This window comes from Zophobas morio, unplaced genomic scaffold (genome assembly GCF_036711695.1).
Source record: "Zophobas morio isolate AGI-343-1 ecotype UQ-CSIRO unplaced genomic scaffold, CSIRO_AGI_Zmor_V1 ptg000008l, whole genome shotgun sequence".
In the NCBI taxonomy this organism is placed as follows: Eukaryota; Metazoa; Arthropoda; class Insecta; order Coleoptera; family Tenebrionidae; genus Zophobas; species Zophobas morio.
This window is the reverse complement of record NW_026972113.1, coordinates 13,435,996-13,449,053: the sequence shown is the minus strand read 5'-3', so window position 1 is coordinate 13,449,053 and position 13,058 is coordinate 13,435,996. Positions and strand designations below refer to the sequence as shown.

The following is a 13,058-nucleotide window of genomic DNA, read 5'->3' as shown; positions in this document are numbered from 1 at the left end:
CGCACCCTCTCCCACCAATCGCGGAACCGGGTCTGGACCAATCAGATTCATCTAGCGCATGCGCACTTCGAAGGACGCTGCAACTCCCAGTGGAAGCTCTACAAGAAGTTCACACGAAATCTACGCGTCATTTTTTTCGTTAAAAGTTCTTTCCATTTTTTGTTAAATGTGGAAACCAGTGCAAAAACCTCCGGAGTAAACAAGGACGCGTTTTCATAAAGGTACGTTACGTATGTTTTTCTAAAACCGAGCTTTTGTCGTACAAGAACTCGCCGCCATGATGGCGTCCTTTGCCGACCACGAAAACCGAAAAATGCGATTTACGGTCACACTTTTTGTTCAGTTTTGAGTTTTTACCATGAGTGTTTGGTGTTTGCAGCCTTCGACCATGGCGTCGGAGCAGTTTTCGCTATGTTGGGACAACTTCCACAAGAACATGAGTTCGGGGATGAACTCGCTGTTGGAGAACGAAGATCTGGTAGACGTGACTTTGGCGGTCGAGGGAAAGTACCTCAAAGCTCACAAAATGGTGCTCTCGGTGTGTAGTCCGTATTTTCGGGAACTTTTTAAAATGAACCCGTGCAAACACCCGATCGTGTTTATGAAAGACGTTTCGTATATTGCCATGAGTGATCTGCTGCAGTTCATGTACCAAGGCGAGGTGCAAGTCAGCCAAGACAACCTCACAACCTTCATCAAGACTGCCGAGGCGCTGCAGATCAAGGGACTCACGGGAGACGGAAACGTAAGGATTTTCTCGATTTTGTATGTAGCGTTTATTAATTGTCGGTGTTCGTTCCAGGGCTCAGCTGAATGTGATAACGACCAAGACGAGCCGCGGCCCGCCGAAATCGAGCCCCCGAAAATGACCGCCCCGCCCCCGCGACCCAAGAAGGTCCACCAAACACCCACCCCTCCCGCGAAACGTCCAAGGTTAAGTGTTCCAGAACAAGCGAGTGCACAACAAACAATAGCAAAGACTGAACCCGCTGCTGTATCTAGTGCACCTAGTAACGAAAATCTAATACAATTTAAAATGGAACCGTATGACCAGGGTCAATCTACAGTTACAATACCTGATGATAACACTGACGAAACGTTTACGGACGATCCCTTGGACGAAACGAACGCGGATGACGGAAATGAGGACTATTCGATGATGGAGGGCGGGGACGAGGAGCCCCAGGCTGGGACCAGCGCTGACGGAACGGCCGGAGAAGGGCAAGGTATGTAGATGTTTCGATTTTGACGTTTTGGAGACTTGCTGGGGCATAACTGGGAGAGACGCACTGCTTAGAGGGTGAGGGGTGACTCAGAAACATTTTAACTATATTAAATTCTTGAGGCACATATTTAAAAACGGCGAATTAAGTTCGGTGGACGGTATCGGAATGCGCACTTTTTGCTTAGCAGTGAGTTTCTCAACACTTTGATAGTCACGTGGTTTTCAAACTTAAGCCAGTTATGCGCAGTAAGTGAGTGTTTACAAAATTTGATGCTCGTTTTCTCGTTGTTTGTAATTATACAAGAGTGAATTTTGTGGACACTCCACGATTATACATTTTGTGTACATTGTTTGCGATTCTACGGCATAGTAGGCAATATTGTTTCCAATTTGTTCTTGTTGTATTTTGTATCATGTTTGTCGTTTGAACGTTTATGTTTATAAACGTTTCTTTGTGTTGTTGTGACAGTGTGTGAAGTGTGCTTGCGGTTAAATTTTTAACTGCAATTTCGGCGCCGATTTTGTTAACTGGAAGATTTCTTCCAGTGAACGAACAGTGGATCAACTTGTTGGTAGGTGTTTGCGAACATTTTATGAATTTCTAAAAATAGAAATTCGCTTTTTTGGGTTTATATTTTGCGGTACACCCTACCATGGCGTAAAATCGCGCGTTTTCTTTTGAAATGACTGACGTGTTTTGTTATTATTAGATGGTAAAAGTGTTCCTGTGGAGTATACTCCGAGGTTTTTGAAGAGTGGCATTATTATTAATGGGTTTACGTATCATCAGAATACGGTAAAGAAAGATTCAAAGATGCGGTAAGTATTTACGCGGTAGATTTTGTGACGTAAAAATATCGAAGTGATTGTGAATCTAGGTGTTTATTTTTGGTTTAGTGCTGATTGATTGCTTATTTAAGAGGTGATGCTGATGCGTAGGTGGTAGGTAGTTCCCTTTCCCCACTCCCAAAGATCACAAAAATATTTAAAAGAAGCTAAAAATTAATCGAGGTAATGAGATATTTGGAAGCGAAACGAAAGCATAATTGGCGGCTAAAAGGTAAGTGAATTTGTTCTTAAACGAGAAATAATTGGCCCTCATACATGCGCTGTGTCAAAATATTGAATTGAAAATTTTATCGAGTGCATGTATGAGAGCCGAAATTCACACGTAAACAGATTTTTAGTAAAAAAAAAAAAGTCGAACCACGTGGAATGGAGTTCAAGTTTTAAGAGAAGTTTCCAGCTGATGAGTTGCTACATCGTACTCTATCAAATCTGGACCCGTTAGAAAGTCGTAAAAAAATAAATATATAGTATATTCGGGTCTAATCAATTCTATTTTCACTCCTCGAGCGTCAGTTTTTGGTTGTTGTAAAGATGGCAGTCATCCCCACTAAAAACTAGATGACGTCACTTCAAAATTTTTTTGAGTAAATTTCGTTAGAATTCACGCTTTTTTTTCGCACAGATCATTTCAAAAATTTAATTGATTCAATCAAAATGGGCTGATTTCGTAGTAAAACTAATGTTCTTTCAATGTTGCAATGTGTCTGTCAATTTCGATATATTTGCCCCCACTAAAAAGTTACTGACGTCACTGCTAAATTTGCTAAGATATTCTTATTAAAACCAAGCATAGGACGCTGTTTTTTTGAATTCATATTTGATGTGATGGTCGTAGAAGCAATGACTTCCTGGGTGTTACAAAGACCTTTGAAATAGGTAAAGTTAAAAATAAAATCATGTAATTCCAGCTTGGAAAGTTAGTAATGTTGAAGATTTAACTAGAACGGTTTTAAAACTAGAATTTCATAGGTTATGTCTACGCATGGCAATTATTGGCGCGGGAAATTCAAAAAATTAAATCGCTTGAACAAGTTTTGTTTTGAAACTTCAGAATTAAAATCTTTGAATAAAAAAGTAATCGCAGATGTAATAGTAAAGGATTCCTGCGTAAATTAACTTGGTTGCTCAATAACCGTTTCATAAGCTTGACAAACATGGAAATTGTTCAACGTCCAAGAATGTCAAGGTGAATGCATCTTGAAGCGGTCGATGACGCTGCGGGAGTTGTTTTAGGTACACAATGGCTAAAGAAAACTTGAAAATCACGATTTGTTTGTTTTTCTATCGCTTGTTACCCATTTAACCAATAAATACATTTACACTTCACGTTTATAACCTTAGTCGCAAATTCTTAAATCCGCGGACGTTCTTATTTGTAACAGAGTTGTATCCAGTTGTCACTGACCCGGTGTCTGTTTTTTCAGATGATTTTAAAGTCAAAAACACGCCGAAATCGCCAGGAAAAGACGAAAGCACCGAAAATTCTGGACAAAAGGTTCACAAACCGCTCATGATTAAAGGAAAAAAAGAGCTAGGTGCTGCGTTACCGATCCAATACTTCCCAGATTAATCCTTTGTGTTGATAGGTATCATAGACGATATGTCGCCTTCCAGTGGCTTCATAAATTTCATCGACAACTTGTCAATTCCTTCCGATAGCAAACTCAATTTTGGTACACTCTTTTCACACTATCGATTCAACCTGACGTGTTTCTTTTAAGAGAGTTCTCATTCCGTTGTCGACCAGCTTCGAATACTGACCCAACAAAACCGAGAAATGTTGAGTTTGTTGAAGCTGCAGGCTAGCTTGACTACGGATTTGTGTATAGAGCCGCCGGTGGGTTTGCCAGTCAAAACGAGCGACGATTTGACGGCTCTAGAGACGTATTTAATGGAGCCGGGTAATTTCTCGGACATGGTGGGTAGATTGGGCGTGGTTTCCTTATGTTGCGAGTCGGATTGCAGACGTTTTACTTGTCAAGACTGGGAGGATCGACCGTGACTTCGGTCACGAATAAAATCATGAAGCGCTGTTTAAGCGACGAGCTAGCGACGACTTACAATTTCTGCGGCCATCGAAACAAAAAAGCTTTCAATACGTTGTTATTGAGGAACGTGGTGGTCAGTAAGTATCTGGGTAAGGTGTCGCCTTTTCTAGAGCGTTTGTGGTAGGTGCCGTAAAACAAAGCAATTCGAAATACACCGAAAAAGAGGTCGAGGATTGCATTAAAGCCTGGCTCAAGTACGCCCCCTCGAGGATGAAAAAGCAAATCGAAACAGGATAAACTTGTAGATGTACAAATCGTATTTTCGGTATTTTTACGTCACAATAAAACGTACTTTAGAGTAGATTACTAATTTTCACTACATATTTCCTCGTTTCAAAATATTTTGTATTTATAGATACTTGATTTGCTCTGAGTATAAAAGACTTTCTTGTAAAGCGAGGGCGCAGATCCCGATCGGGGGTACGGTGAATGACGTCATTTTGCGCAGGGAGCACAACCACCCTCCGTTCAAAGATTCGGTGGTTAAAAACGACTTTTTGGCTGTTCTTAAAACGCACACGGATTGTCGGCCGACGGCGCCGTTGAAGCAGATTTACGAAGGCGCCGCCATACTGTAAGTTGTGAGTCGAACTAGCGATCGTTTGTGACCACTTCTTGTAGAAACCCGGAAGGCGCGGAGCTCTGTCCATACAGAAAAGTCGTGTCGTCGATGCGCAGGTGGAGGCAAATCGCTATGAGTATTTAACATGTGAATAGAAAAAAAGTTGTGTGTTTACTACTCAATAAAGTTTTTTAGTACGTCGGAGTTTGACTCGTACCAGTTCCGTTCATTTTTCTGTTTATGGTTGCATAAACGTTGCCTTCAGTTGCAGCTATCAAAGTCGTGAAAGTCGAAAGCGGGGTTTGCGCAAAGAGCGAAGAATGTGCAAGAGAGAGAAAGTTGCATATGCCTATCGTTGTTAAAACGGAAGAGCCTGGTGTGAACAAGTCGTTGTTAAATTTGCCTGTTCAAACGTTGCAAGATCTACAAGATTTCGAAAGATTTTTACAAAAGTCGCACAATTTTTCCAAATTGGTGAGTGGTTGCATGAGTTGAGGTAGCGTGTGCACGATATGTTTATAGGCGGAGTATTTGTCCACTGTGGAAGGTGAAAACTTGTATTACGTGGTAAACAATATCTTAAAGTTGTGCTTAGCTCCCGAATTGTCGTCTTATTTCACGTCCCGTAAAGCAGGCGATGGGAAATTTTCTTTCGATACGTTGCAACTGAACTCGTTGGTCATTTGTAAGTATTGGAAGGTGACGCTACTAACACTTATTGTAACACTTGGGACAGGTGCTGTGAAAATGAACAATCGGAAGTATACTGCGGCGGACACCAGACATTACATTCAGTACTGGCTACAGCAAGCACGCTTCACAACGTAAAACTTGCGATATTTCTTCTCTTGGAAAATTTATAACGATGTTATAAATTTCGTACAATAAATATACATATTTTGGCAACTCTGATGGTCTTGATTTAGTCCGACTTGTTTTTCTTATGACGTGACATCTTCAAATTGTTGCAGTCAATACTTTGTACGACTTTAGTTAGCCTCATGCCGTGAAATCGTTCTTTAACTTTACCAGTTTCTTCGTTTTAATCGTAATGCGATTCTTTTTAGAATTTTACAAAATTGAGTCGACTTACAACGTACCAGCGCCCAAAAAGCGGATTAATCGTATGAGGTTTGTCGTTGATGGATTCGTGTACCATAATAACGTTATTGCCGGTACACCACCTCTACGGTAAATATTAAACACTATATTAATATATCGCCACTTAATACTTTAATTTCACGAATTATTTTTCTGCACAATGCTAGTTATTTGGGTTGTGCCGAACATAAAAGATCCGGTTGTCGCGGCAGAGCTACCATCCCAGTCGGCGGCAACCTAAAAATGTTAAAAATGACCCAACCTCACAACCACCCTCCCGACGTCAACGCCGAGGAAAAAGACGCTTTTATAAGAGAACTGAAAGTCGCCGTTCGCTCCAATTCCATGGAAAAAGCCACCCTAAAGAAGGTCTACGAAACCGTGGCACAAGTGTAATTATTTCCGCCGGTACCACATTTAGTACTACTCATGTGTCCGTAGATACCCGAAAGCAGCCGAAGAAATTTCCTTCAAAAACGTCAGTTCGTCGCTGCATAGATGGCGCAGAAGCTCACAAATATAATACAGTGTAATTGTTCTCAATACACGTTTGAAAGTACTCGTCGTTTGATTCACTTACTTTTCACACTTACTTAGGTCAGTCCGCTTCACTCAAAATGTTACAGGTTTCCCCAGAAGACTCACAGGGAGGAATTGCATAGATGGTTATTTCTATGTGTTGGACAAAATTGTAGGAACCACGGGGTAACTCGGTTTTGGTTTCGTAAACAAAGATTTCAGTGGTACTTTGTAGGTACTTACGATGCTCGAAAGCTAGTACCCTCGGGTGTAAAACCAGAGGCAAATGCACGATTCTGCAAGATAAACAAATCGATAAAATTATCAGTTTCAACCAGCCTCACAACCACCCCGAAAGTTTCAGTGAACACGCGTGTTGGGAGTTCTTACAAAAGCTAAAGTCGATCACGAAAGTCAGCTGCAGGGTACCATCGAAGGAGATCTACGAAGAAGTGGCCAAAATGTATGCGAAAAGATCGGTGGAATCGTATTAGAATTATCTTGTTGTAGTTACCCCGAGGGGGCGAAACTGAGGCCCTACGATTCGGTTAAAGCGTCCATATGGAAGTGGAAGAGTGGCAAACGTTAAGTTGTGTCCTTTATTTAAATATACGCTTGAATTATTCGTGTGATCGATTTTAATTTTCGGGTCCTCATCGTTGGTATTTTTTTTAATTGGTGTAGAACCCCCACTATATAACTACCACAAGCTTCTTATAAGTGACGCCCCGTGACTTTCTGAGTTGTTCCAGATAAAAGTACCAAGAAGCGCAAACCCGGCCGCTTTTGTCTAAACGGTTACTTTTACCACTCGAGTTACATAAGCAGAAACAAAAGGTAGAGTTAAGTCGGCTTAAGTCACCAGTGTAGCTCGTTTCTTGTAGATATTTGCGATGCGTCAAGTCGCGCCTTGTGGGCTGTAAATCCCGAGCCGTCTTACCCTTGGGGTCGCCCCTAACCAAAGCAATCATTCTAAAAGGGCACAATCACCCCCTCGACGAAAACGAGTCAATCGTGGAGGCTTTCATGAAACAACTGAAAGTGGCATGCATCGGAATCAACCTACCAGTGACACAGATCTACGACAACGTAGCCAAAATGTAGGTGACCTTCGTGCCAAAAATTCCACTTAAACCACTTCGTTCCAGATTTCCTGAAGGTGCAGCTCTTAAAAGTTTCGGCGCAGTGAGATCATCGATGATCCGCTGGAAAAGGCAGAAGGTTTCCGTTTTAACAAATTTCAAACTGTAATCATTCCAAAACTTCATTAAAATTGTCTTCAGTGGACGTGTTTTTGTTAAAACTCCTCACAACTCGCCATGATTGTAAACCCCACACTAATGTATTTTTGCTTTAACGCAGATTCTGTCGAGTGTAAAACTAAAAGGAAAAGAAATATGCCTCGGTATATAGTTGATGGTTTTGTCTTTCATGTGAATATCACAAAGGGGAAACCGCCAATGATGTAAGTACGGTTTGGGTTAAGCTTCTGGGTAGTTACTCTTCCGTAGATATCTTCGTTGTTTGGAGTATAAGCGTCTGGGGTGTCACGCGCGCGCAGTCATGCCTTCGGAAGGGTCGATCCAAGACATTAAGTTGAACAAACCCCACAATCACCCGCCGGATTTTGCCGCCGAAGAGAAAATAATCTTCATGAGGGAGCTGAAGGAAGTGATGACCAAGCAGCCGAACGTGGCACCGAGGACCGTCTATGCGACGTTGAGCGAAATGTAGGTTTAATTTTTCTCGTGGACACTTAAAGAGAGAGCAGTTGCAGGTACCCGAACGCGGCGAGAGAAACCCCATTCGACTCCATCAGACACAAGCTGAACCGGTGGAGGAGACAGTGCGACTAGTGTTAATGTATATATTATTTATTCAATAAAGATTATTCGCCCGATCCGGTTTTTATTCTCGAGTAGAGTTGCTCGTCTCCCGTGGTTGCGCTTTTCTGATTTAGTTTCTTGTTGTTTAGGTATTTTTAAGTTTATACGGAATCCGTCGACGGGGGATCTGCTCATTACTCAAGAGCAGGTGTACCGATTCGTCCAAATCGTGAAGGAGAAGAAGTTGTGGAAGTGTTACAAAGCGGCGTGCGCGGCAAAGTGTTACACTAATAACGGGAAGGTTGTCCTTCGCATGGGTCTCCACAACCACGATATCCCCAGGAGGTACATCAACGAAAAACGCAAAGAAGGCAAAGTGTTTAAACAGAAACTCACGTAACTCCACTTTTGTTTGTTTTATAGACAATAAACTGGCTTTAGGAGAGTTGCGTTTTCATGTTCCCTTATCATCCTGTCGTAACCACCGTTACAGAAGACTCACTTTCAGGTGTAATCTACTTTGATCGAGCGCAGAAGTACCCCAAACTCATAATGAACTATTACGACTACACCATCGAGCGAGCCACCACGGAACGAACCATCTGGTGCTGCGGCAAAAAGAAAAGTTTGAAGTGTAAAGCGCGCCTGATCACGTACGGGTCCACCGTGAAAGTGATGAACGAGACCCACTTGCACGAGCCCAAGGAGTACGCCACGAAGGAGTGCCTCACCGCGCACGTCGTCAATATTGTGAAGTGTTGGAGATGTAAATAAACAGTCGAGTCAGACCAGTGTTTCACTAACGGCGCAGTCACGCGGATTACCCCCCACTTTGCTCACCCAGCGCTTGACACCGCTTACCTTTTCTAGGCACCATTTATTTCGAAGCCGGAATTAAGCACCCAAAAATCATCATCGACCACTACGACTACAAAATAAAAACGCGCTTGACCAACAAAACCGACTGGGTGTGCTCGTCGAGCTATAAGACCAAGTGTCGGGCGAGGGTGACGACCACGGGGAAGGTGGCCATCGTCAAGGGCGAACACAACCACGAACCCAACCCCAGCAGGAAGCACGAAGGAATGTTGTTTCACACTGTAACGATTATTAAACAATAAAGACTTAAGATGAAGAGGCTTTTTTTATAGCGGTGTTGAGGTTGTGCGACCACTAGTTGTTGCTTTGTTGTAGGGGTGATTTATTTTGACAACACGAGGCGGAACAACCCGAAGATTATCGTGGAGAATTACGGGTACAGGCTTCAGATGAAGAAGAAGAACAGCACGGTGTGGATTTGTTCGGCTTACACGACCACCAAGTGCGAGTCCAGGCTGATCACCACGGGGAAGACTGTGATAATTAAGGGCAAACACAACCACCCGAGTAAATCGTTGACGGATAAGAGTAGGCTGCCGTGTCATTCGGTCTTGATTGTAAGACAAAATTCGCACTAATTTTTAATAAATGGTTGAGGAAACTTGTGTTTTTCTTAATTGAATGAGATGCGAAGTAGTGGTGCGACTAACTCGATTCGTTAATGTTCATCTTTTTAGGTACCATATTTTTCGATGTAGGGAAGAAGTACCCGAAGATCATCCTCGAGAACTACGCCTACACGGTGCACAAGAAAATGCAGAATAAAACATTGTGGATATGTCCCGGGTACTACAAAACCAAGTGTAAATGCAAGATTACCACCACGGGACGAATGGTACAGATAAGTGGCGAACACAACCACGGTCCCAATAATGACGGTACCAAATTCAAGAACATGTTGTCTCAAGTGGTTTCCATCGTGCGAACGAACAAAACTTTTTTGTAATCGTGTTATTTCTGTCGATGTGTGTTTATTTGTACTTAAATCAATGCAATAAATTAAAGTTACGTCCATTCGTGTTTTAATGACGCGGTGACAGTAAGTATAGTCGGATGTATCAGTGTCCTTGACCCGAGTTTATACCCTTGTAACCCCGTTTTCTTTTCTAGGAGTTTTTCATTTGTCAAATTTTAATCCCACCGACTGCGCCACTTTCGCGACCTCCACCGAGAACCCGAGTAAGCTCCACGCCGTCATGTTTTTAGGTACGATTTTCTTCCTGCCCGGCCAAAAGCACCCCAAACTGATCGTGGACGGCCACATTTACATAATCAATAAGAAAAAAGCGCACAAAACCCTCTGGATGTGCACTTGCTACTCGAAAACCGGCTGCAAGTCTCGCATGCAGACCACCGGCCGCAAGGTCGTGATGAACCGAATTCCGCACAACCACGAGTCGAAGCTGACCCAAGCCGACTTGGAGAGGATGGTCGCGCAGACGGTGTACATTTCGAGAAAGTGAATGTATTTTTTGAATAAAGTGTTGAATTTTTTGTTGGTGTTTTTGTTGATTTTGGGAAGTGGCGACGTGCGTCTGAACTCTACTCTTATTTCAGGTGTGATTTATTTCATTCCCGGTAACAAACACCCAAAGCTGATTCTGAATCGCAATTATTATGTTATAAATAGGAGAATGCAGAGCAAGACGATGTGGAAGTGCGCGTCGTACGGGAAGACGAGCTGCAAGTCGCGGTTGCACACGACGGGGAGGAGAGTGCTGGTGAATAAGGTAGCGCACAACCACCTGCCGATCTTGAGGGAGGAGGACCTCACGGATATGATTTCTCAAGTTGTATACATCTCTCACATGTAGTTTTTTTTGGGGAAAATAAAGTTGCGTTTTTTGGTTGTCGTTGATTTTTGACCTTCCCGGTGTGAGTAAGACGTAGTCTTCAACGTGTCCGTCTTTCAGATATCATATTCTTTATTCCTGGCAACAAGAACCCGAAGCTGGTTCTGCATTGCTACGACTATATCATAAACAGGAAAAAACAGAACAAGACACTCTGGATTTGCGCGTCGTACGCCAAAACTAACTGCAAGTCGAGGATTCTGACCACCGGGAGACAAGTGTATGTGACGAACGCGGACCACAACCACGACCCTAAATTCCGGGACCAAGATATGAGCAACCAGCTGTCGCAAGTCGTTACTATCACGTACAAGAAGAGAGTCTAGTGTTAGGGTTTGACTTAGCAGTTTTAGAGCGTCTAAGTCAGTGCGTGATTTTGTGGACGCTTCGTTCGTAACGTCTGTGTTTTTCAGGTCTTATTTACTTTGACATGGGCACGAAGCACCCGAAAATCATAATGGAGGACTTCGAGTACCTGATGCTGCGCAAGAAAGTGGAAGAAACGGTGTGGATTTGCAAAAAGTACTTTCACCCGATCACCGAGCGGTGCAAGGTTAGAGTAGTGACGTCACAACGGATGGCGTACATCTACGGGTTGCACAACCATCTACCGTGCCTCAAGAGCCAGAGGCACAAGGACTTGCTGCCTCAGCTCGTCACTATCGTTAGACGCTCTTAAGTTAGTGTTAAGTTATCGTGTACCGTACTAACGCAATAAAGTGGAACTTGTAACCGTCTCGCTTATTTATTATGATTTCTTCTTTCTAACCGTTTTTGAGTTTGCAGCAAGAGGCGTTTAAACCCGATTTTTTAGAAGAGCGATGGTTGTTTGCTTAGTTGCTTTGACTTTTTGGGATTCTTTCTCACGTGGTGTTTCTTTCAGATATAATATACTTTGACGTTGCAACGAAAAACCCGAAGATCGTAATAGACGACCACGATTACTTGGTGTATAGGAAAGAGACGAATCGAACGATTTGGAAATGCAACCATTACTTTAACTCGAGGGAAAATAGATGCAAGTCGACCATTGTGACGAGCGGTCGCATTGTGAGGATCAACAACCACGCGCACAATCACGAGGCGAAGCCGAGAAAAGACCGAAAGTTTAGAAATCTCTTGTCGCAATATGTGACCATCCAGAGAGACCCATAAGACTAATCGCTGTTGATTTTTGTTGTTTTTGTTTATTTTGTTGGGTATTTTATAGAAGTGTGCTAACCTGTCAATAAATGTGTGGGATTGTACAGAGTATCTTTCTCCCTTTCCACCAGCGGCGGTAGGTATCGACGTGGAAAGTCCAAACTTGCCCCGGATCGTCGGACAAGTTTGACCTTTTCAATCTTAGTACACTATGTAGTGTTTGTGTGGTGATTTATTGATTATTTACGTTTCGTAAACGTCTTCTAGGTGTCATTTATTTCGGTGTCGGCGATAAGAACCCGAAAATTTTCTTAGACAATTACGATTATCTCCTGCTGAAGCAGTACCCGGATAGAACTACGTGGATGTGCTCGTCGTACTACGGAAGACTGAGGGAGAAAAACAATCGGTGTAGAAGTAGAATCGTGACTAGCGGGAAAATGGTGTACGTCAGCGGGGTACACAACCACGAGCCCAAAGTGAAAAATAGAAATAGGTACCGAGATATGCTGTCAGACATTGTCACTATCATTAGACAAGACTAGCGTGTACTAATTTATTAATAAAAATTGATACCTTGGTAAACTTTAGTTTGTTTTTTCTTGTCACGGACGCTCCAGGTTTTACTGTGTCTGTCTAGTAAGAGCTTGAATTTTTAGGTGTGATATACTTCGACGTGGCGGTGAAAAACCCGAAAATTATCCTCGAAGGGTACGACTATCTCATCTACCGGAAACTCCCCAACAAGACAGTGTGGACCTGCTCCCAGTACTACACCACGTTCAAGCAAAACCGGTGCAAAACCAAAGTCACCACGATCGGTAGACAAGCGCTGGTGGAAGGCATCCACAACCACGAACCCAAACTCATCCAGTACTCCGGAATGATGTCCCAAGTGGTAAACGTGCGCAAAATCTTCAAGTAACCCATCGGACTATTTAGTCTAGTTTAAAATAGTGTATTGTAACCATTTAGTCGGTACCAATAAATTCTTTCACCTGGTTTTGTCTTTCTATCGAGTGGTAAGTACCCAAAATAATGGTTCGTTTGACC

General features: G+C 42.8%; 1 protein-coding gene across 42 annotated transcripts in view; it reads left to right on the top strand.

Annotated features, from left to right (window-relative positions):
- The first annotated feature begins 54 nt into the window (after positions 1 to 54).
- LOC135125418 (modifier of mdg4-like) overlaps positions 55 to 13,058 on the top strand; it is a 43,115-nt gene continuing 30,111 nt past the window's right edge. For 20 of the 42 annotated variants that reach the window (XM_064051028.1, XM_064051006.1, XM_064051009.1 and 17 more), the window contains exons 1-3: positions 57 to 221; positions 380 to 745; positions 803 to 1,226. In XM_064051028.1, coding sequence (XP_063907098.1) covers positions 389 to 745; positions 803 to 1,226 — 781 coding nt within the window. In that variant the 5' untranslated portion in view covers positions 57 to 221; positions 380 to 388. Of the gene's footprint in view, positions 222 to 379; positions 746 to 802; positions 1,227 to 1,935; positions 2,045 to 3,498; positions 3,610 to 3,660; positions 3,748 to 3,795; positions 3,993 to 4,039; positions 4,200 to 4,246; positions 4,424 to 4,477; positions 4,697 to 4,743; positions 4,882 to 4,949; positions 5,159 to 5,206; positions 5,591 to 5,751; positions 5,876 to 5,952; positions 6,178 to 6,226; positions 6,345 to 6,411; positions 6,491 to 6,539; positions 6,768 to 6,814; positions 6,985 to 7,056; positions 7,142 to 7,188; positions 7,405 to 7,452; positions 7,592 to 7,666; positions 7,770 to 7,815; positions 8,035 to 8,081; positions 8,205 to 8,638; positions 8,984 to 9,324; positions 9,567 to 9,686; positions 10,024 to 10,215; positions 10,504 to 10,566; positions 10,859 to 10,922; positions 11,225 to 11,275; positions 11,600 to 11,745; positions 12,110 to 12,272; positions 12,591 to 12,664; positions 13,007 to 13,058 lie in introns of those variants that run through there. The other 22 variants (XM_064050992.1, XM_064050993.1, XM_064050988.1 and 19 more) reach the window with 21 other exon arrangements.